At 42.9% G+C, this 24160-nt stretch overlaps 1 protein-coding gene across 1 annotated transcript; it reads right to left on the bottom strand.

Moving 5' to 3' along the window:
* Positions 1-19259: 19259 nt before the first annotated feature.
* On the bottom strand, positions 19260-20197 carry LOC141613431 (uncharacterized). The gene is made up of 2 exons (XM_074432164.1): positions 19654-20197; positions 19260-19612 (listed from the first exon to the last, which is right to left on the bottom strand). The coding sequence occupies exons 1-2, from the start codon at positions 20195-20197 to the stop codon at positions 19260-19262; spliced, it is 897 nt and encodes a 298-aa protein (XP_074288265.1).
* Between the last annotated feature and the right edge of the window lie 3963 nt (positions 20198-24160).

The raw sequence follows: 24160 nt of genomic DNA, 5'->3' as shown, positions 1-24160 counted from the left end.
GACCTTTAAGGTAGGGAAACATTCCATTGTCTTTGCCCAGACAGCTAAGAAGAAAGACCCCATGTGGCCAGTAACTTGTAATATGGTTTCTGAAAAGAAATCCTATTTTGTGCTTTCTGACATGCCTGCCCCTATGCCTATTCCTTCTGTAACACCTCCGTCCCAGATTGGGAGCAAATTGGAGGAAGATTCTTCTGTTTTGGATATTACAGGAAATGGTTTGGGGAAGGAAGAGCCGCATGTTGCTCCAGCTGTGAATGAGCCAATCGTTCAAAGAGGCGGTCTAGGATGTCTTAGCTATGGCACTGATGAGGAGCCTGATGAGGAGCCTGATGAGGAGCCAGTCAAAGTGACGGAGTCCGATTTGGATTTTGACGAGTCAGATGAAGTTATTATTGATTGGGGAGATTGACACGTCTGTCGCGTACCTGTCAAAAATAACCAACTGGCTCTAACTAATATAGCTAGGGAAGTCGGGTCGAATCCACAGAGAGGTAGGAAAATGTCAGCTAAATCTAAGTTCGTCAAGTAACCAAATTGGGGGTTTATAAATTGTGATTTCTAAACTAAAGAGAACAAGGAGAAGAGAAATAAAAGGAAGGAATTTAACAGATAAAGAAGAATAGCTAAGACAATCGGTTCACCATAATCATCCGATCGAGTAATCTAGGTCTCAGGTCAATGCAAATACGGTCTAAGGGGTAGTGAATGTCACCTTTCAGTCCTTAGTTCACCCTAAAGTGTAAACAGCTTAACTTTCGCCCTCACTGCAATACTCTATTGTTCGCTACTAGTCTACCTTTTCCAACCTTTCGGTCCAGGTCAAGGATCACTAAGAATTATAGGTCTAATTGCGTCGACTCAATTAGAAAGATACAGTTAATTGTAGCATTTAACCAACAAAGACAGTACCAGCATTAACCTAATAAATCGATTACTCTCCCTTCATATTATGGATCCCCTATAGTCTTAGCATAAGAAAATTAGCTACTCATAACCATTGAATTATCAATAACAACGAGCAGATAATTAAAACCAGACATAATGATAAAACTGATAACAATTCAATTGAAGCAATGATAACAATTTAGAAGAAGGGAAGAATTAAAAGCAATAATGAAATTAAGAATAACAGTAGAGTGACAATACCAATCGTATCCCAAATCCGAGTAGCAAAAGTAAAAGAAGGACAAAATCCCAAAGAAGAGTGATAAAAATAGAGTCAAACTATCGTGTGTGGAAGAAGAGAAGTAACGTAGTTCACTCCCTCAGTCTTATACTAGAAATCCATCCTAAAACCTAATCTATGGACTAATTACAAAAGCCCATAATATGATTAGGCGGAAATCAGCTAAAGCGCACGAAACCCCTCGATCGAGTAGGAATAATCTACTCGATCGAGCAATATCATCACCAAACCACTCGATCGAGGAGATACAAATCACTCGATCGAGCAGCTCTTGCAAAAACTCCTCGATGGCTCCTTAAACTGGTTGATCGACCAGTCCTGAGTATATAGAGCATTCGATCGAGTAGTGAATCACTTGATCGAGCTATATAGGCACGTTAGGACTTGAATTGCTTCCCGAACTCAGCTCATGCGTCTTCCAAGTGTTAGATTTCCCAGCTCTGGCTCCTTATTTTCCATGAATGCATACAATTGGGACAATTAAGGCTCGATTTAGCTTCTCTTCGGTCAATTCCTGCAAATTACAAATAACGGACCAAAGTAGAATATTCGGGGGTATTTGTACCCAGATGCTACATAAAAGGCACAGAAATGCGTGTAAAAATGAGGTGAAAACCTTATATAAAAGACACGCATCAAATCTCCCCAAACCAAACCTTTGCTTGTCCCCAAGCTAATATGAATGCAACTAAGGGTGAACAATGGAACGGGACCAACGCATCAGCTACAAATCATCCACTAGAACCAATTTAATGCGATAACATGACAAGGTGGCAGTGAAAAGTGCAAACGAGTTAAATTAATGTTTCAAACTTACTGAACCGTCGACCTTGCAAGACTCAAAAGATATCGGACTCTCACGGATCGCTCGTCACTCAAAATCAGGCACAAGGTGAGTATATATGTGAAAGATAGAAATAAGTAAGACAGTCACCTAACTCGACCTATAAGAACATGCATGCAGTTAACATGAATAAAGTCTCTACAACCGTACATATGCATTCCAACCATACTAATGACCAAGACACGTGCCGAGGACTTACATTTGGGTAAGTGAGGTAATGGGTAAGAAGGGGCTAAAATGAATTTGGATATATGTGGGGTTAATAGCCAGGCTAGCAACAACGGATCCAAATATAGACTGCATCCCAACTTCGTACTCATGACAGCAAGATGAAACGGTGCAAAATTATGCACTAAACTCACAAAACACCAAAAATCGTCAACTCCCCATAAAATATAGATAAGACATGGGAGTGTGAATCATTATACAATTCTCATTCTTTTCATATGTAATTTTTCTTTCTTTTTCATTTTCTTTTCTTTTTCGCATTTTTCACTTTTCATTCTCCTCTTTTTTTTCAATTCAACATTTTTTTTTCTTTTCTTTTTTTTCTCTTTCCCTTCAATTCTTCCACCATCTTCTGAAATCAGATGAAACAACCATATTGCAATAAAACGTTCCAAGAACTACTCGTTACTAGCTCAGCTAGGGTAGGAAGTATTATAGAAAGTAGTTGATAGGACAAAAAGGCAATTTGGCTATGTGAGGCTCATGGGTAGAATGAAATAAAGGGGACTACCTCTCCTAACACGCGTCACCATCCACAGACCGAATGCATACAGGTATTAAGAAGACTAGACTCATGCTTATGCAGATTGATGTTACATGTCTTAAAGAGAGTACTACTCACATCCTAAATGAAACCGGTCATGAATGTCACCAGTTTAATAAGCTCTAACCTCAGAATGTAATGCAGCTTGCCGACATAATGAATCAAGTCTATTCGTTCAGATAAAGAAGGATCAAAAACTCGTAGATTATGCACATGACCACGCCAACTAAATGTCAAGAATATGCAGGGCTCAAGTAAGGATTCAAAGTAGCGTCAATGTTCAAACGTTCCGACTCAATTTAAACGTGAAATTTGGAAAATTTTTGAATTTTATGATTTTTTTTTTGAAGTAAAAACAAACAACAATGCATGCGGAAATAATAAACATGGATGCAGAAATGCAAGAAAACATGCAGACACAGATATGGATGCATACCTCCCCAAACCAAACCGTATAATGCCCTCATTGTACCAAAAATAGGGAAAGAAATGCAAACTGAAAGGAAAAGGAGAAGTGGAGTCGGAAAACTTACAAAACGTCGTAAGGAGGGACCTCCCCAAACCGACCATGAACATGGGAGGTCAAAGAAAGTCAAGCAGTAGCTCCAAAGACGTAGAACAACAGCTGGAAGTCAAAACCACTCGATCGAGCTCTTGGAGCAGCTCGATCGAGTGAACCAGTGCATTGGAAGGGCTCGATCGAATGAAAAACCACACGATCGAGTAGGCATGGGTTTGGATCTGGTCGATCGAGGACATCACCACTCGATCGAGTGAAAGCTGCCTCAAAAAGTGCTCGATCGAGCACTATATCATTCGATCGAGTACTTTGACCTGCAAAACACGCATAAAAAGCAAGAAAACAACGTAGGAAGTTCATAAAGCAGTGTCTAAAGTTCAACGTAAAGCCAAAGGAAAATAAAAGGTTCGACAAAAGTACAATAAAACAGTCCGGGCTGCCTCCCGGAGAGCGCTGGTTTAAGAGGTCCCGCACGACCTTTCTGGCATCAATTAACTGGCGCGTCGAGCTCGTCGAAGTGCAAGACTTCAACGCGATTGTCTGCTTCAGTCGCCTCGTGGTAATGCTTCACATATTGACCATTCACCTTGAATCTGCGCCCCTCGGAATCTTCAAGCTCCACAGATCCAAATTTGGTAACAGCTGTCACCGTATAAGGACCACTCCATCTGGACTTCAGCTTGCCAGGAAATAGTCTCAACCGGGCATTAAACAGTAGCACCTTTTGCCCAACATGGAACTCCCGAGGTAGGATTCTCTTGTCATGCCATCTCTTTGTCTTTTCTTTGTAAATGCGCGAGCTGTCATAGGCATTAAGCCTAAACTCCTCTAATTCATCTAACTGCAAAAGACGATTCTGACCACACAACTTAGGATCATAATTAAGCTCTCGAATTGACCACCAGGCCTTACATTCCAAATCAACAGGTAAGTGACACGATTTCCCATAAACTAGCCTATAAGGTGATGCACCAATTGGTGTCTTAAAGGCAGTTCTATAAGCCCATAATGTGTCATCTAGCTTAAGACTCCAGTCCTTCCGTGATTTAGAAACTACCTTAGACAAGATCTCTTTCAACTCGCGATTAGAGACCTCTACCTGACCACTAGTTTGGGGATGATACCCCAAACCACGCCGGTGTTGGACACCAACTCTAGACAGTATGGAAGTGAGTTTCTTTTCTTTAAAATGCATCCCCCATCACTAATGACGACTTTAGGGACACCAAAACGGGGGAATATGATCTTTTTGAACATCTTTATCACGGTCTTAGTATCACAATGGGGTGAAGCAATTGCCTCAACCCATTTTGACACATAGTCTACAGCTAATAAGATGTACCTGTTACCTTTACTGGATGGGAATGGTCCTTGGAAATCAATGCCCCAGACAACGAAAACCTCAACCTCTAGGATGCCGTTTTGTGGCATCTCATGTCTCTTTGAAATGTTCCCTGATCGCTGGCAAGCATCACAAGTTGAAACAAAAGACTTAGCGTCAGCAAACAAAGAAGGCCAGTAAAAACCAGACTGAAGTACCTTAGCCACGGTGCGCGATGGACCGTGGTGACCACCATATGAAGAGGAGTGACAGCCTTCCAGGACTATTTTGGTCTCCCACTGCGGAATACACCGTCTATAGAGACCGTCTGCACATTCCTTAAACAAGTAAGGATCATCCCAGAAGTACTGCTTAGCGTTATACAGAAAACGCTTCTTTTGCTGATGAGAAAGGTCAGGCGGCAGCTTGCCACTGACAACGAAGTTAGCTATATCTGCATACCAAGGTTCTTGGTTAACGATAGACGATATAACAATAATCAAAGTATCGTCAGGAAAAGAATCATCAATGGGTAGAGAATCTTCCCCTTCTTGTCGCATCAGTCGCGACAAGTGATCAGCTACAACGTTCTCAGCTCCTTTCTTATCTTTGATCTGCAAATCAAACTCCTGAAGAAGGAGTATCCATCTCAGTAGCCGTGGTTTGGCCTCCTTCTTAGCAAGGAGATGCCTCAAAGCTGCATGGTCAGTAAAAACAGTGACTTCTGACCCAACTAAATAAGTACGAAACTTCTCTAAGGCATAAACTACAGCTAACAGCTCCTTCTCAGTGGTAGTGTACTTCACTTGAGCCTCATCCAGAGTTCGGCTCGCATAGTAGATAGCATTCAAGGCTTTTTCTTTCCTCTGGCCAAGCACCGCTCCTAGTGCATAGTCACTCGCATCACACATGACCTCAAACGGCAAGTCCCAGTTGGGAGGCTGTATGATCGGCGCAGAGACCAAAGCCTGCTTTAACCTGTTAAAAGCAGAAAGACAAGCATCAGTAAACACAAAAGGGGCATCCTTAAGCAGCAACTATGTAAGTGGTTTAGCAATTTTGGAGAAATCCTTGATAAACCGGCGATAAAAGCCGGCGTGACCAAGGAAGCTCCTCACCCCCTTAACATTAACAGGAGGTGGTAATTGCTGAATCACTTCCACCTTTGCTTTATCAACTTCTATTCCCCTATCAGAAACTAAGTGCCCTAAGACAACTCCCTCGTTGACCATAAAGTGGCACTTCTCCCAGTTCAGCACAAGATTGACCTCAATACAGCGCTGCAACACTTTCTCAAGGTTAGACAGACAGTTAGAAAAATCACTTCCATATACACTGAAATCGTCTATAAAAACTTCCGTGATAGACTCAATATACTCTGAAAATATCCCCATCATACACCTTTGGAAGGTGGCAGGGGCATTGCACAAACCAAAAGGCATTCTGCGATACGCAAAAATGCCTTTAGGACATGTAAATGTAGTCTTAGCCTGATCGTCTGGGTGGATAGGGATCTGGAAGAACCCTGAATACCCGTCTAAATAGCAGAAAAATTTATGAGAAGCTAACCTTTCTACCATTTGATCAATAAAAGGAAGGGGAAAGTGATCTTTCTTAGTGGCGGCATTCAGCTGTCTGTAGTCTATGCACATCCGCCAACCAGTTACTACTCGAGTAGGTATTAATTCATTCTTCTCATTCTTAACTACAGTTGTCCCTCCTTTCTTCGGGACCACCTGTACTGGACTCACCCATCTAGAATTACCGACAAGAATAAATAATACCTGCATCCAGCAGCTTCATTACCTCAGCCGTCACGACATCTTGCATCTTCTGGTTCAGCCGGCGCTGACCCTGTCTGCAAGGTTTGTGATCCTCCTCCAGCTCTATCCTGTGCATACAAATATCGGGACTAATCCCCGTGATATCGTCCAATGAATAGCCCATTGCCTTCCTATTTTTCTTAAGTACAACTAACAAAGAGGTCAGCTGATCATCACTAAGCTTGGCACTAACAATAACTGGATATTGCTCTGTATCGTCTAAGAAAGCATATTTAAGATGAGAAGGGAGAGGCTTACGTTCTGGTACCTTTACCTCAATGGAGCAAAGAGTGCTGATCATTTGTTCCACCTGCTCTCCTTCGTGCTCATCTAAATACTCAACAAGCAAATCCAACACAGCGTCATCGTCGTCTGGGCTATCTGCACACTCATCAAAAAGCATAAGAGCTTCTAGTGGGTCCTTCATAAAAGAACCCGACCAGAAGTCATAAATAGACTCGTCAATGATATCGACCGAATAACAAGTGTCCTCTATCATTTGGTGGGCTAAAGTCTTTGGCAAACCGAATGTGATAGCGTCATCCCCTATCGCAAGAGTCGACGCCTTGTCGACATTAATAACAAATTTCCAATCGTATAAAGGAATGGTCTTCCTAAGATAATTTGAGTCCGAGTGTCCTCAGCTATACCCAAAACAATGAAGTCTACTGGGATGTAAAGCTTGCCTATTTTCACAGGCACGTCCTCTAAGACACCTAAGGGCCTCCTAACAGATCTATCAGCCATCTGTAGGGTAATGTTAGTCACTTTGAAATGACTCATCTTCAGCTTCTTGCACACAAGAAGGGGCATGACACTGACACTGGCACCTAAATCGCAAAGGGCCTTATCAATAACCATATTACCTATGACACAGGTAATAGAAAAGCTGCCCGGGTCTTTCATTTTTGGAGGGGCCTTATTCAACAAAGAAATTACTAGACTCTTCCATAAATGAAATTGTCTCAAATTCACTCAAATTTCTCTTACGCGTCACAATATCTTTCATAAACTTAGCGTAAGTGGGTACCTGAGTAACAAGTTCGGAAAAAGGGACAGTTACCTGGAGGTTCTTCACGATGTCCACAAACTTACCGTACTGTTGCTCGATCTTTGCGTCCTTCATACGACTTGGGAAGGGTACCCTGGTAGCGATGAGCGGTCCCGCAACCTTTTCTTTACCCTTATCAATGCGTGACGTCTCCACAGCAGGGGAAGATGACACGGTGGCGGTATTGGATAGTGAATTAGGATCCCCGCCACTTAAAGTACTGGATCGAGCACTTTTATCAGTCGATCGACCATTTGCCTTTCCTGTTTCACTCGATCGACCATGTTTATCACTCGATCGAGTGATTTCATCAGCATAGTTACTCGATCGAGTAAGATTGTCACTCGATCGATCAACTTGGAATTCTGTGGTTCTCGATTGACCGCCATTTTCACTCGATCGAGTGACTGGATGATTAGAACCGCTCGATCGAGTAGAAGAGTCACTCGATCGAGTGGTTACAGCACACGCAGCAAGTATTTCCTTCAAAAACTCGTCTAGATCATCATCTGAGTTATCATCAGCTATCAAAACCTCGTCTTCTTCATGAATAAGGTCATTTCGAAAATTCACTGCACTGACTGGATCACAAACTGGAAGAAGCTTGGCTTGGTCTGTCGCGAGTGTTAACTGCGCGACTTGTTCTTTCAATTCCGATATAACCGTTTCAGATTGCCGTGACATCTTTGACATACTCAACATGATGGATTTTAATTCGGCAATTTCTTCTCTTGCAGAAGGAGAGACCGGCTGTGGTACTGGCGTAGAAGGGGAAGGATCATTCTTGATTTCTTCATACAGCTGGGAGAAAGGAACTCCCTGCTTGTATTTCTGGTAGGCAAGAACGCGCTCAACACTTTCCATGCATAAGATAGGGTCATGCCCTTCCGCGCCACATCTACCACATGGCTCTTTATGCTCCGTAATAGTAGGCATCTTGGCAAATCAGCTTTCAAAGCAAAAACTACCCTGCAAAACTAATCAAAACTTTGCAGAAAATGAGATCGGCCTCAAGGAATAAATTCCCTGAGACGAGAGACAAACTTAATTAAAGCGACAAGTTTGCGCCACCTCCCTGGCAACGGCGCCAAAATTTGACACGTCTGTCGCGTACCTGTCAAAAATAACCAACTGGCTCTAACTAATATAGCTAGGGAAGTCGGGTCGAATCCACAAAGAGGTAGGAAAATGTCAGCTAAATCTAAGTTCGTCAAGTAACCAAATTGGGGGTTTATAAAATGTGATTTCTAAACTAAAGAGAACAAGGAGAAGAGAAATAAAAGGAAGGAATTTAACAGATAAAGAAGAATAGCTAAGACAATCGGTTCACCATAATCATCCGATCGAGTAATCTAGGTCTCAGGTCAATGCAAATACGGTCTAAGGGGTAGTGAATGTCACCTTTCAGTCCTTAGTTCACCCTAAAGTGTAAACAGCTTAACTTCCGCCCTCACTGCAATACTCTATTGTTCGCTACTAGTCTACCTTTTCCAACCTTTCGGTCCAGGTCAAGGATCACTAAGAATTATAGGTCTAATTGCGTCGACTCAATTAGAAAGATACAGTTAATTGTAGCATTTAACCAACAAAGACAGTACCAGCATTAACCTAATAAATCGATTACTCTTGTAATACTCCGTATTTATATGTCTTGGGGTACTCTATCGAGTAGCCCTTACTCTGTCGAGTAAGGGCAAGTTGCGAAATAAAATAGTTTCTGACCTGTTGGGTACTCGATCGAGTAAGGGGTACTCGATCGAGTAAGGGGTACTCGATCGAGTACCTTGGGTACTCGATCGAGTGTCCGGTTTTACGGGGGAGTTTTCTCGGGTTTTGTTAATTACGCGATTAAGGTATTTAAACATATTCGTAATTGTTTTAAATCACTTTTTACAAAACCTAAAACCTGTTTAAGATAGAAAGCAACTAGTTCTTCTTCCTAATCGCGTTCTTGACAATTCCGGAGTTCGACGGTCGGTCGTTCGTATCGTAGTTCGTGTCGTTGGATTCCTTGCGTCGAGGGTAAGCTTTTAATATAATTTCTATAATGTTTTGTTAAGATTGATGAAACCCTAATTTAGGAATTGGGGGTTTTTATGAGTAGTATTTGAATGGTAGCATCTATGTGTTGTATGGTAGGAGGAGAATTCGTAGAGGAGCCGTTTTGATACAAACAGTAGATACCGTCTGCGTGTTGTGCTTTCCGGTGGGATTTCCTACTCGCATTAGTCCCATAATGGGATATTGGTGATGTCTGTAGTTAGTTGTTTGATATGATGATTGTACTGTGTTTGTGGTTGTGATTGCTGTTGATGGTTCTCGAGATGCGTTCTCGGCTGAGTGGGGTCACTTGCGGGAGTGATCTCACGCCCTAGTTTCGCCCTTCGTGGAACCCGCCACGAAAGGGGATGTGCACATTAATGGACAGGGTTATCGCTCGTACGATGAGCGGGGCTTAGGTGGGAACGGCCGCGGTCCCCCACTCGGCGGGCTGGTCCAAAGGGACGATCGGTATTGAGATGATGGGAGTTGGTGGTGTGTGTGTGTGTGTGTGACAGTTCAGCCGTCTGTTTGTCTTATTATTGTTATCTATAATGATTGTGTGATTAGTACTGACCCCGGTGTTGTTTTGTAAACCTGCGGTGATCCATTCGGGGATGGTGAGCAGACATTGAACAGGTATAGAGATGAGTACTGGGATAGCTGGGATGGCCACGACATGACGATAGAGTCTTCCGCTGTATTTTAGCATTTATTTACATTTCAGTTGAGAACAGATAGTTTGGAATAATGTATTGTACTTTGGTTTGGTTTTGAGGATTGTATTTATCATTAAACTACTTATAATAAATGTTGTTTCTGTTTTGTCTATTTGATTATCATACCTCGGGCGACCGAGATGGTGATGTCTTCATACCCGAGTGGTCCTGGTAAGGCACTTGGAGTATGGGGGTGTTACAAATGGTATCAGAGCGACGATCCTGAAACCTGTAACCAATGAACTTAATGAACATAGGGAGTCAATTAAAATGAACCCGGGGTAGAAGTTGTAGGAGCTAGTGCAAAGGCTTGGGAGACGTCCTAAAGTCGCGGGGGTCGCCCTACAACTTTGAACCGGTCACATGGGGGAAATATGTGTGTTGAGTCATGTGTGTGCTTAGTAACTTGCGTAACAATATGATGGAATGTGTTGATGGTTGGATGTTCGAATTGGAAGTTGATGAGATGAAAGAAAAGTGATGTTATATATATAGACATTGTTGATGAAATGATAGCATGATGGAATGTTTTACAATGTGGCAATTAATAGCATGATTGTTAGGATATAATGTGATTTATAAAGTTAGCATGTTAGTATATACGTAATATGCGGGTAGCTCTTACGTATTGGTAGTACTTGATCGAGTGAGGCTGACTCGATCGGGTAGGTTTTTGGCGATTTTGAGTCCAGAATCGCGTTTTGGGGCACTCGATCGAGTAACTATGGGTACTCGATCGAGTAGGGGGTCACTCGATCGAGTAGCCTAGATACTCGATCGAGTGGGTTAGAGATCAGAAGGTCTGTTTGGTTCTGGAGTTTGGGTACTCGATCAAGTACATGGGGGCACTCGATCGAGTAGCCCGTTACTCGATCGAGTGGGTTTGGATACTCGATCGAGTAGGTTCTGGGCAGCGCGTTTTCGTGTTTTGAGGTTTAGTACGTGTGTTTATGTTTACCCTTTCTTATATAGCTTCAAGATGCCGCCCAAGAGAAATGCTTTGTATGCGAGAGCAGAGCTTATGACTACGGACGACATCGTCAAGATGTTAGAGCACCAGGATGCTCTTACTGAGACCCTGAAGAGAGTGAATGAGGACAAGGATAAGAGTAAGGAGAAGGAGGTTGACCATGCTAAAGTCAGCCTCTATATTGCGAGGTTTAACCCGAAGGAGTACAAGGGAGTTGAGGAGCCTAACCTTCTTGATAGTTGGCTGAGGGAGATGGAGAACATACTAGATTTAGTTCGCTGTCCCCGATGAGATGAGAGTGGATCAGCCGCATTCTATCCGAGGGAGGCACTGGCAAGTGGTGGGATTCAAGTGAAAGTGAGTGCCAAGGAGATATATACCAACCAGGGGTTACCTCGCTATACCTTGGGAGGAGTTTCGTAGGGTCGTGAGGAAGGAGTTCGTACTGCAACATGTGAGGAGTAAGTTGAGAGAGGAGTTCGACAAGTTTAAGATGACTCGCCGAGATGTCCGTGGGCCGAGTACTACAGCAGTTCAATGAGAAATCTAGATATCTTTGAGGATATGGGTTTGAGTGAGGAGAATCTGGCTTTGAGGTTTGAGAGAGGGCTAACCACGAAAATTATGGATACGTTACCCGTGGGAGTCCTTACGATGTGAAGGAAGCGTATGAGAGGGGCCGGGAGAGCCGAGAGACTAGTGGAGATGGCTCGGAGAGGTCGGTGGAGAGAAGAGGAAGTCCGAGAGCGAGGGTGGTGGCCAATCTAATTTCAAGAAAGGCAACCACAATCAATCTAAGGGATTTTCTTCGGGTCGGGGTTTAGTGTCTTGGGGCTTCCTTTGGGCGAGGCCGTGGGAGTGTGAGCAATAGCCGGGAGTGACTCGCTTTGGTTGTGGTGGCGTAGGCCACAAGAGACATGAGTGCACGAGTGCACCAGGATCTTTCCGGAGACTGCGCGCAGCTTCGCGAGCAACAGACCGGCGGGATCATGGCCAAACCGGGGAAGTCAGAGCTACCAGAGTGGAGGCAACCGCAACGGCGGTAATTCTTATCAGAAGACACCGATGAACAACAACAACAACAATCAAGGGTCGGGTGCTAAGCCGACCGCATCGCCAAGATCTTGTCCGGGGAGGCGGGCGAAGACCAAAGGGCAAGTTGTTCATGATGGACAAGAAGGCAAAAGAGGAGGATGCGCACGTTATCACCGGTACTTTCCTTGTTAATGGTGTTCCTACCTTTGTTTTGTTTGATTCGGGGGCTTCTCAGTCGTTTGTGTCTTCGAGTCATGTAAAACAGTTGGGTTTGAGAGTATATGAGTCTGGTAGGGAGCAAGTTTTCATACCTTCGGGTGAGTCTGTATCGTGTGGGAGTTTGTTTAGAGATGTATCCTTGATAGTGGGGCAAGTCGATTTCCCTGTAGACTTGCTAGAGTTTCCTTTTAATGGTTTTGAGATGATAGTTGGGATGGATTGGTTAGGAAAGTATAAAGCTAAGATAGACTGTCATCAAAAGAAAGTGTCCCTAAGAGGTCCTAAGGGTGTTAGTGTGTCTTATCGTGGGTTTCTAGTCAAACCCAAAGTTAAGTTGATTGCAAATTACCTTGAAGTCGTATTCGAGGAAGGGATGTCCGTTGATTTTGTGCCATGTGAGAGATGACCGGATAGAGAGCCCTAGCTTGACGAGATACCGGTGGTGGGAGAGTTTGCGAGATGTTTTTCCGAGGAGAGATTCCGGGTTGCCACCGAAGAGGGAGATAGATTTCACCGTTGAGTTGAAGCCAGGGACGGGGCCAATCTCTAAGGCACCGTACCGTATGGGTCCTAAGGAGATGGAGGAGCTTAGGAAGCAGTTGGATGATTTGATAGAGAAGGGATACATTAGACCAAGTGTATCGCCTTGGGAGCACCATTCTTTTCGTGAAGAAGAAAGATGGGAGTTTGAGGCTGTGCATCGATTACCGGGAGCTGAACCGTGTGACGATAAAGAACAAGTATCCTTTGCCAAGGATAGATGACCTGTTTGATCAGTTGAGCGGTGCAACAGTCTTTTCTAAGATTGATTTGAGGTCGGGGTACCATCAGGTGAAGATTAGAGATGTGGACATACCGAAGACAGCTTTCACGTCGAGGTATGGCCATTATGAGTATGTGGTGATGCCGTTTGGGTTGTCTAATGCGCCGGCAGTGTTTATGGATTTGATGAATAGAATCTTCAGACAGTTCTTGGATCAGTTTGTAGTAGTGTTTATCGATGACATCTTAGTCTACTCTAAGACTAAGGAGGAGCATGAGGAGCATCCGAGGATCGTGTTGCGAGACTTTGAGGGATCATGAGTTGTATGCTAAGTCTGTCCAAGTGTGAGTTCTGTTGGAGAAAGTTGCCTTTACGGGGCATGTAATCTCTAAAGATGGGGTAGCTGTGGATCCGGCGAAGATTGAGGCGGGACAAAGTGGGAAGCACCAAAGAATGTTGCTTGAGGTGAGGAGTTTCTTGGGTTTAGCCGGATACTACAAAGGTTCGTGAAAGATTTCTCCAAGATAGCTAGACCGATGACGGCGTTGATGAGGAAAGAGAACAGGTTTCGTTGGGATGAGAGTTGTGAGGCGGCGTTCCAAACATTAAAGGAGCGTTTGACCACAGCTCCTGTCCTCGCATAGCCTGAAGAGAGTGAGAATTTCGAGGTTTATACAGATGCCTCGAAGAATGGGTTGGGGTGTGTGTTGATGCAGAATGGTAAAGTGATTGCCTATGCTTCTAGGCAGTTGAAGCCTTATGAGGAGAACTACCCTACTCATGATCTGGAGTTGGGTGCAGTGGTGTTTGCTCTCAAGATTTGGAGGCATTACCTTTATGGAGCAATCTTTAAGGTATTTTCTTATCACAAGAGTCTCAAGTACATCTTCACGCAGAAGGAGTTGAACATGAGACAGAGGAGGTGGATGGAGCTGATTGGTGATTATGACATGGAAATCATCTACCATGAAGGAAAAGCCAATGTTGTTGCTGATGCTTTGAGTAGGAAGAGTGTACATTCCTTGTGTACAACTCTATCTTTGATGAGGCTGAGGGATGAGGTAGCGAGCTTTGGGATACATATGATGCAGAAAGGAGATGCCATGGGTGATATGACAGTACACATGGAGTTTTATGATGACATTCGGGATAAGCAGGCTTTGGATCCCAAGATAGTGGAGTGGAGAGCTGGAGTAGAGAAAGGGACAGTGTCCCGGTTTTCCATTCATACAGATGGTAGCTTGAGGTTTGATGGTAGGTGGTGTGTTCCTAATGACGAGGAGTTGAAAAAGACAATCATGACAGAAGCGCATTGCACACCATATTCAGTTCATCCGGGTGGAGACAAGCTTTACAAAGATTTGAAGAAAACGTTTTGGTGGCCTGGGATGAAGAAAGAGACAGCTGAGTTTGTGTCCCGTTGTTTGACATGCCAGAGAGTTAAAGGGGAACAGAGAAGACCACAAGGTAAGGTTCAGTCTTTAGAGGTGCCGGAGTGGAAGTGGGAATCCATTTCCATGGATTTCATTGTGGGTTTGCCGAAGAGTCAACAAGGTAACAATATGATTTGGGTGATAGTGGATCGTCTGACCAAGTCAGCTCACTTTGTTCCAATGAAAGATACATGGACTAAGGCACAACTGGCTATGGCCTATCGAAAGAACGTGCTTAAGTTACATGGAGTCCCTAAGGACATAGTGTCTGACAGAGATGCGAGGTTTATATCAAGGTTTTGGAAAGAGTTGCAGGAATCGTTGGGAACAGCTTTGAAGATGAGTACAGCATTTCATCCTGCGACAGATGGGCAGACTGAGAGAACAATCAAGACTCTTGAGGATATGTTGCGAGCTTGTGTGATTGATTTTGGTGGTAGCTGGGAGCAGAGGTTGGACTTGATAGAATTTTCTTACAACAACAGCTATCACACTAGTATAGGTATGGCACCGTTTGAGGCTTTGTATGGGAGGAGGTGTAGGAGTCCAATCTGTTGGGACGATAGTGCTGAGGCAGTGGTTTTAGGACCAGAGATGGTGCATGAGATGGTGGAACAGATTAAGATGATCAGGGAACGGATGAGGGCAGCCCAGGATCGACAAAAGAGTTATGCAGATCTACATCGTCGGGACATAGAGTTTCAAGTTGGGGACAAGGTTCTTCTGAAAGTGTCTCCGATGCGTGGAGTTATGAGGTTTGGGAAGAAAGGCAAGCTAAGTCAGAAGTTTATAGGGCCTTATGAGATCTTAGAGCGAGTTGGGGAAGTTGCTTATCGTCTGGCATTACCAGCTGCATTAGAGAGAGTGCATAATGTGTTTCATGTATCGCAGCTGCGGAAGTATGTGAGTGACCCGTCACATGTGTTGGAGGCAGAGAGCTTAGAGCTAGATGAGTCTTTATCATATCTTGAGGTGCCTAAGCAGATTCTAGACCGAAAGGTTAGAAAGACTAGGAGTGGTGAGACAGTTTTGCTTAAGATCCTTTGGTCTAACCACGAGTCTGAGGAAGCTACATGGGAGGCAGAGGATATCATGAAAGAGCGTTACCCCTTCCTTTTTGATCAGGTATGTATTGTTACGGGGACGTAACCTTGTTTCTTTTAGGGGGGTAGGAGATGATCGCGAGAGTTTTTTTTAAGAGTTCTATATACACCTTTTATATGTTGTGTCGGTATGTTTGTCGGGATAGGTTGGGGTTAGTATCATGTTTTACGTTGTGTTTTGTTTGACCTTCGAGTCGGGAGGCTTATGGGAGTACCTTTGTTTAGTGGTGGTTTGAACTTCGGGGACGAAGTTCCTTTTAAGGAGGGAAAACTGTAATACTCCGTATTTATATGTCTTGGGGTACTCTATCGAGTAGCCCTTACTCTGTCGAGTAAGGGCAAGTTGCGAAATAAAATAGTTTCTGACCTGTTGGGTACTCGATCGAGTAGCTGGGGTACTCGATCGAGTAAGGGGGTACTCGATCGAGTACCTTGGGTACTCGATCGAGTGTCCGGTTTTACGGGGGAGTTTTCTCGGGTTTTGTTAATTACGCGATTAAGGTATTTAAACATATTCGTAATTGTTTTAAATCACTTTTTACAAAACCTAAAACCTGTTTAAGAGAGAAAGCAACTAGTTCTTCTTCCTAATCGCGTTCTTGACAATTCCCGAGTTCGACGGTCGGTTCGTATCGTAGTTCGTGTCGTTGGATTCCTTGCGTCGAGGGTAAGCTTTTAATATAATTTCTATAATGTTTTGTTAAGATTGATGAAACCCTAATTTAGGAATTGGGGTTTTTATGAGTAGTATTTGAATGGTAGCATCTATGTGTTGTATGGTAGGAGGAGAATTCGTAGAGGAGCCGTTTTGATACAAATTGTAGATACCGTCTGCGTGTTGTGCTTTCCGGTAGGATTTCCTACTCGCATTAGTCCCATAATGGGATATTGGTGATGTGCTGTAGTTAGTTGTTTGATATGATGATTGTACTGTGTTTGTGGTTGTGATTGCTGTTGATGGTTCTCGAGATGCGTTCTCGGCTGAGTGGGGTCACTTGCGGGAGTGATCTCACGCCCTAGTTTCGCCCTTCGTGGAACCCGCCACGAAAGGGGATGTGCACATTAATGGACAGGGTTATCGCTCGTACGATGAGCGGGGCTTAGGTGGGAACGGCCGCGTCCCCCATCGGCGGGTCGGTCCAAAGGACATCGGTATTGAGATGATGGGAGTTGGTGGTGTGTGTGTGTGTGTGACAGTTCAGCCGTCTGTTTGTCTTATTATTGTTATCTATATTGATTGTGTGATTAGTACTGTCCCCGGTGTTGTTTTGTAAACCTGCGGTGATCCATTCGGGGATGGTGAGTAGACATTGAACAGGTATAGAGATGAGTACTGGGATAGCTGGGATGGCCACGACATGACGATAGAGTCTTCCGCTGTAGTTTAGCATTTATTTACATTTCAGTTGAGAACAGATAGTTTGGAATAATGTATTGTACTTTGGTTTGGTTTTAAAGATTGTATTTATCATTAAACTACTTATAATAAATGTTGTTTCTGTTTTGTCTATTTGATTATCATACCTCGGGCGACCGAGATGGTGATGTCTTCATACCCGAGTGGTCCTGGTAAGGCACTTGGAGTATGGGGGTGTTACAACTCTCCCTTCATATTATGGATCCCCTATAGTCTTAGCATAAGAAAATTAGCTACTCATAACCATTGAATTATCAATAACAACGAGCAGATAATTAAAACCAGACATAATGATAAAACTGATAACAATTCAATTGAAGCAATGATAACAATTTAGAAGAAGGGAAGAATTAAAAGCAATAATGAAATTAAGAATAACAGTAGAGTGACAATACCAATCGTATCCCAAATCCGAGTAGCAAAAGTAAAAGAAGGACAAAATACCAAAGAACAGTGATAAAAATAGAGTCAAACTATCGTGTGTGGAAGAAGAGAAGTAACGTAGTTCACTCCCTCAGTCTTATACTTGAAATCCATCCTAAAACCTAATCTATGGACTAATTACAAAAGCCCATAATATGATTAGGCGGAAATCAGCTAAAGCGCACGAAACCCCTCGATCGAGTAGGAATAATCTACTCGATCGAGCAATATCATCACCAAACCACTCGATCGAGGAGATACAAATCACTCGATCGAGCAGCTCTTGCAAAAACTCCTCGATGGCTCCTTAAACCGTCGATCGACCATCCCGAGTATATAGAGCATTCGATCGAGTAGTGAATCACTCGATCGAGCTATATAGGCACGTTAGGACTTGAATTGCTTCCCGAACTCAGCTCATGCGTCTTCCAAGTGTTAGATTTCCCAGCTCCGGCTCCTTATTTTCCATGAATGCATACAATTGGGACAATTAAGGCTCGATTTAGCTTCTCTTCGGTCAATTCCTGCAAATTACAAATAACGGACCAAAGTAGAATATTCGGGGGTATTTGTGGCCAGATGCTACATAAAAGGCACAGAAATGCGTGTAAAAATGAGGTGAAAACCTTATATAAAAGACACGCATCAGAGATGCTGAAGCTGTTGATCCGTTGAGCTCTGCGGATGTTGAAGTTGATAGGAGTGCAGCTGAGGAGATGAGCACTGTAGAGGCTACCTCTTGTAGCCAGAAGCCGAGCAAGTGGGCCATTCCGTGGCCATTCTTGATCAACTATTAGTTGATTAAGGCTTTTTCAAACAACATTTTATTGCTTTTTAAGACTATTAACCGTTTTTCGTGTGCGCGAGACTTCGCATTTTATAAGTTGGCTTAGGATTTTAAACACTTTCGACTGTTACTTTGGGTTTTGCGCAATTTTGGGCGCGTTATTATGTGTATTTGCAGGTTTATAGACCATGTTGGCTCAATTTCTTGAGCTAATTCTAAGAAAATCAGAACTTACAGCAGGTTTTCCAGTCGATCGATTGCCTCCTATGGTCGATCGACTGAGCTGCGAATTCCAGGAGCTTCTGTTCCTGTTCACTCTGGTCGATCGACTGGGTGATGTGGTCGATCGACCGCCCAGCGCTGCTGTACCTGTTTTCGATCATTTCCCTGCTGTGTTAGGTCGATTTGCGGAGTTGAGGGAGTCTTTTCTCCACTTTATTCTCCGACTCATTTCTGTTTTCTTCCGTTTCTTTATTTTACACATAATTTTGCGTTTAATAAATTGTTTTCTCGGATTTACGCGCGGTACTTTTGCTTCTTTTCAGGTACTCATTGGTAGCACTGCTGGCTACTGAAACCTCCTAGCTCACGCTGGTTTGGGGAGGTTTCCTTTTGCTGCGCTTAAAATCTTGTGAGTTTTTGAGTTTAATTTCATGTCTTTTTTGTTTTTTTTTTTGGTAAAATGTAAGTAATATTATAAACCATTGACCAACCAATTACAACATCATCGTTTTAAAGAACTTGAAGGATAACATTACATCAATTCTAATGAAATAGCTGCCTATACCGTTCCTTCTCTCTGCCCGTACACATCCTCTGCAACCTCATCATTATAGCCTCTTAACTAATTTGACAATCTTTTCAGGCCGAGGGACTACATGCTCAATCCTACATCTGTTCCTTGCATCCCAAATATAGTAAACAAGGCCTTGTAAACAAGCTGCAACAACCTGCTTTCTGAACAAACTCTGAAACCGTTTATGAGTCCACCATTCAACATAGCCTGTATCAGGCACCTGAGTTCTCAGCATATTGTTCAGTTGCTGCAGACATAATATGCTGAATGTACATCCAAAAAAGAGATGAGCGTGGTCTTCTCCATCATTACCACAAAGTACACACACAGAATCCTGGCATATTTGCATATTCATCAGCCTATCCTTTTTTAATAACCTCCCCTGAACTGCAACCCAACCCATAAAACAATGTTTAGGTAAACTATACCTATTCCACACAAAATGAAACCATGGAACCTGCTGCCCATTAAGGCCCCCAACCAAGAGTAGCCTTGCTGAATAGTATAGTGATTATCCTGCTTCAACCACCAAGAGTCAACATAACCTTGTTTCAATTTATCCTTCACTCCACAAATCTTCCTCCACGACCAGCTAGCAGTGCTTTTAGGATTATAGGAGAACCAGTCAACATGTTTCATATAGATAGCATGAATCCATTTCACCCAGAGGTGATCCTCCTTGTGGGCAATCCACCACACATATTTACCAAGAGCTGCCACATTCCATCTTCTCAAATCAACAATGCCCAATCCACCCATCTTCTGAGTCTGACAACAAGTATCCCAGGCTATAAGGGGGGGAGAATGAGCCACCTCTTTACCCTGCCACAGGAAACTCCTGCACAAAGCTTCAACTCTTTTAAGAACAGTAGCAGGCAGTATAAAGATTCTTGCCCAATAACAGTGTAAAGAACTAAGCACTGCTTTGACCAACACCAGACGACCAGCATAAGAGAGCCTTCTGGTGCCCATAGCTCTTATTCTCTCAACCACTCTGATGCGTGTCTAAAATATGATGTTTCACACTTTATTCCACACGCATTTTATCGCTCAAATGTGCAATATATGCCATTATTTCCCTATTTTCTTCTACTTTCGTGTTTTCGTACATTATTGCAGAAATGTGAAGAATTTAACGGGAAATCAAGCCAAATCCGTCCCCGGGTAACCTGCATTTGCAAATGACGTAAAGGAATCACTTAAGGAACGAGCTTGGTGCGTAATCCAAGGCCCAAAAGACAAGTCCACGTGTTTTAAGAAGTCAAATAGTAGCTCAGCCAGTCGATCGATTACCACCTTCAGTCGATCGACCAATGCTCGGGTTCCAGAAGCTACTGTTTGCTGAGAAGCAGTCGATCGACCAACCTTATCAGTCGATCGACCAGATTTCTATTCCAGACGTGAATTGAAAAACCGTGAATCTTGAAGCCCGTGAAGTTTAGGTTTAGGAAATAAGATGTTACGTTGATTGCTATATAACGTAACATAAAACCATTAAGTTTTCATCAGTTTTCTATCGGAGTCTTTATCACAATGCAGTACTTTCAGTTTTAGATTATTCGAGTAATTAGGGTTTGGAACATCGTTTTAGCATTGGATTTCTGTTCTTATTCTTAATATTTCCTTTGAAATCTCGGTATTCCTTCTGCCCTAATTTCATTTTATTGTTTTACTTCCTTTAATTAGTATAGATTTGATAGTAAGTGTCCCGAAAGCCAATTATCGTATTATCATTGTTGTTATTTACTTTAAGCATGAATTCAGTAAACGTTATTAGTTTTATTGTTGTTATTACTTTCATCATGAGTAGCTAATTCTATAGTGCTAGGATGTAGGCGATTTATGGCATAGGCGGCATTAGATTAGAAAGGACTGTCTCGCGTGTTGGTCGATCGACTGACATTGCCAGTCGATCGACTGACCTCGTAGGGTTTTCCCTCGTTTTAATTGAATTTAATCTTGTATTTAACGAATCGAATGTATGCGACCAGTTAGATACCTATTTTGTGACCGACCCATTAGATCGAAAGGTAGGGGAGGTTATTAGACCATCAATTAAATCGACTAGACTGTGCTAAGATCGAAAGATAGGTATAGTTTAGACCGTTAGTCACTTTTCAGGACGAAAGTTAGTATTAGTGACATTAGGGGCCTATAGCGAGATCGAAAGATGCTATTTGTTAAGAGTGGACCGAGAGGACCTCTTTATTTCCCGCCTTACCTGTGTTTGATTCAGACCGACTTAGTTTGCTGCCGCCAAAGATATAATGAACCGACCATCCTAGTACCCTTCTTTTATCTGTTTAAATCATTTATTTAGTTTACTGTCTTTATTTACTATTAGCTGTAGACCAATTCAAACCAACCCCCACATTTGTTACCTTAGACTAAATATAGAACAACTAGAATTTACAACTGCCTCCTTGTGGTTCGACCCTGTTACCACTAGCCTAGGTTAGTCTTAATAGGAGATTATAAATTTTATCTTTGGTATTCACAACGACGGGTATCAAATTTTGGCGCCGTTGCCGGGGAGGCAATAGTCTTAATTTTAGTTGTCTTTATTTTTAGTCTTTCTTAGTTTAAGGGACATCTGTTCCTTAAACTTTTCTTATATTCTTTTTGTAGTTTCTTCTTATGCGCAGGTCACAGGGTGGAGAATTAGTACCGTTGAACCCTGAGCTTGAAAGATCCTTGCGCGAGTTGAGACGAACACAAAGGGTATTACCAACAGAGGAAGAGCTGAGTACTCTGTCAAGCTACTACGAGAACGAATTGTTCAAGATAATCCACCATCTTCGCCTGTTTCCACTTCTTCACCGAGACAGTTATTCTCCGGAAATTCCAAAGAATGGCCGAGGAAGCAAGTATAGCTAGTTATTCTGAGCCGACAGCCGACAATCTATACAAGGGGTTCGAGTTACCGGGAGATGCCAGGAAATTCGAACCAAAGCCTGCCTACGTTACTATGGTCGAGAGAAATCAGTTTAGGGGAGGTGCAAATGAAGATGTAGCAAGGCATATGGAGACCTTTATTGACTCATCGCTGCTCCATTCCCCACCACCGGGGCGTGACCCAGATCAAATCAAGGAGACCATGTTCATCTTCTCCCTTCGTGATGCTGCAAGGGAGTGGTATAGAGATTTGGACCGGACCGCTCAGGAGATCACTGATTGGAATACATTGGCATTGGCGTTCTACAAGAAGTACTTTTCTGCTTCAAGGACGATCGCTATTAGAGCTCAAATCACGGGCTTTAAACAAGGGCCAGATGAGAATTTCCACGAGGCATGGGTCCGATTCAAGAAGTTAGTGCGAACCATACCGCACCATGGGTTTGAAAAGTGGAGTTTGTGCAATCATTTCTACAATGGGTTGTACGACGATCAGAGGGCCATTTTGGATGCTGCAGCCAATGGAAGATTCGCTGAAAATTTGGGAGCAACCAAGGGGTGGAAGATCATTGACGATCTAGCTACCCACAAGGCCGAGTATGGGAATTCGAGAGGAAACAAGAGGAGAGCTACTGAATCCTCTTCTGTTGCTGCACTTGAGGCTCTTACTGCGAGGTTTGACAAGTATGAGCTAGGAGGAGCCTCTAAAGGTGGGATGTACCAAGTCAATGCTGTGTCAGACGGTCCTTTCGTCTGTGAAAGGTGTGGAGGTGAGGGCCATGTCTCGAAAAACTGTCCTAGCCCCTTTGAATCTTGTGCTGCCTTTCAACACTATAGGCAGACAAACACCTACTACGAGCCAAGCCACCCAAACTTGAGTTGGAGGAGCCAAAATGTCCAAAATCCAACCCAACATCCGCAGCAGCAACAACCCTATGTGTGTTGGGGTTGGTGTCCTTAACAGTTAGTGCAAGGACTTATAAACCTCTAAAAGGATCAAAGGGCATACTTTGGTATTATTATCAGTTGATCCACGTTTATCAATAACGGTTGGCTTGCTAGATAAGTTTGACGTTATTGTCATACAGATGGCGGTGATCAACTGGTCCCTAAAAGTCACACCTATAGGATACGTTCGAGAGATGTGACGGTATGAAAATACTGTCATGTAGATGCCAAAATTGACTAACCAGTTAGTCCGAGTTATTTGACTAGTAATTAGTCAAAATGTGATGTTGAGATATTATATTTAATACGGATTAAATATCATGGGCTAAGGCGAATTAACCAGTTAATTCGTAAAATTAAATATAAACGATTTATATTTAATTAAATGTATATTGAATATAATTATACAATACTGTTTTGTCGGACACGAATTAATAATTCAGCTAACCCGTATTATTAGCTGATGCCTTAATTTCCGATAACCGATAACAGTTTATAATCAGACCACGTCATATACATTTGGAATTTAATGAACCGGACCACATGTTAAAACCAAGAGGAAGTGGAAGCCCACTTCCCTTGTGTGGGTCTCGGTTTTGCCGAGTGAGAGGGATCAAAAGGGAGAGCTTCTCCTCCCTTCTGACCTAATAATCATTTTTGCCAAAAATTATTAGGGTTTTGAAGAGCATTCTCCTCTGAAAAACCTGAGATCTCTCATCTCAAAAAAACACACACATCAGTTCTCCCAATATTGCAAAGCAATCGGAGAACACCATCTAGCACAAAGGCATATCTCGGACAAGGTCTTGGGTGCAACAATTAGGAGGGAATCTCGTTTGATTTCTGTTCTTTACGCCGTGCATCAAAGGACCCGAGGTTATTTCTTGTTCCTTATCGTTTCTATTGTTTTTATGTTTTATGACAATAATCACATGTTTAAATTTACGTTATAGTCCTAAATTTAAAGGGTATTATACGGATGTATACCCACAAGTGGTATCAGAGCGAGGCCACGTGAATTTTTCCATGTGTTTTTCATAAAACTATCTTGAAACGATTTTTGTTTTGTCTAAAAATCCGTGCGGCAGCAGT

This window comes from Silene latifolia, chromosome 11 (genome assembly GCF_048544455.1).
Source record: "Silene latifolia isolate original U9 population chromosome 11, ASM4854445v1, whole genome shotgun sequence".
Taxonomy (NCBI): domain Eukaryota; kingdom Viridiplantae; phylum Streptophyta; class Magnoliopsida; order Caryophyllales; family Caryophyllaceae; genus Silene; species Silene latifolia.
Note: the sequence above shows the minus strand (reverse complement) of the source record. Positions and strands in the feature narration are given on the sequence as shown.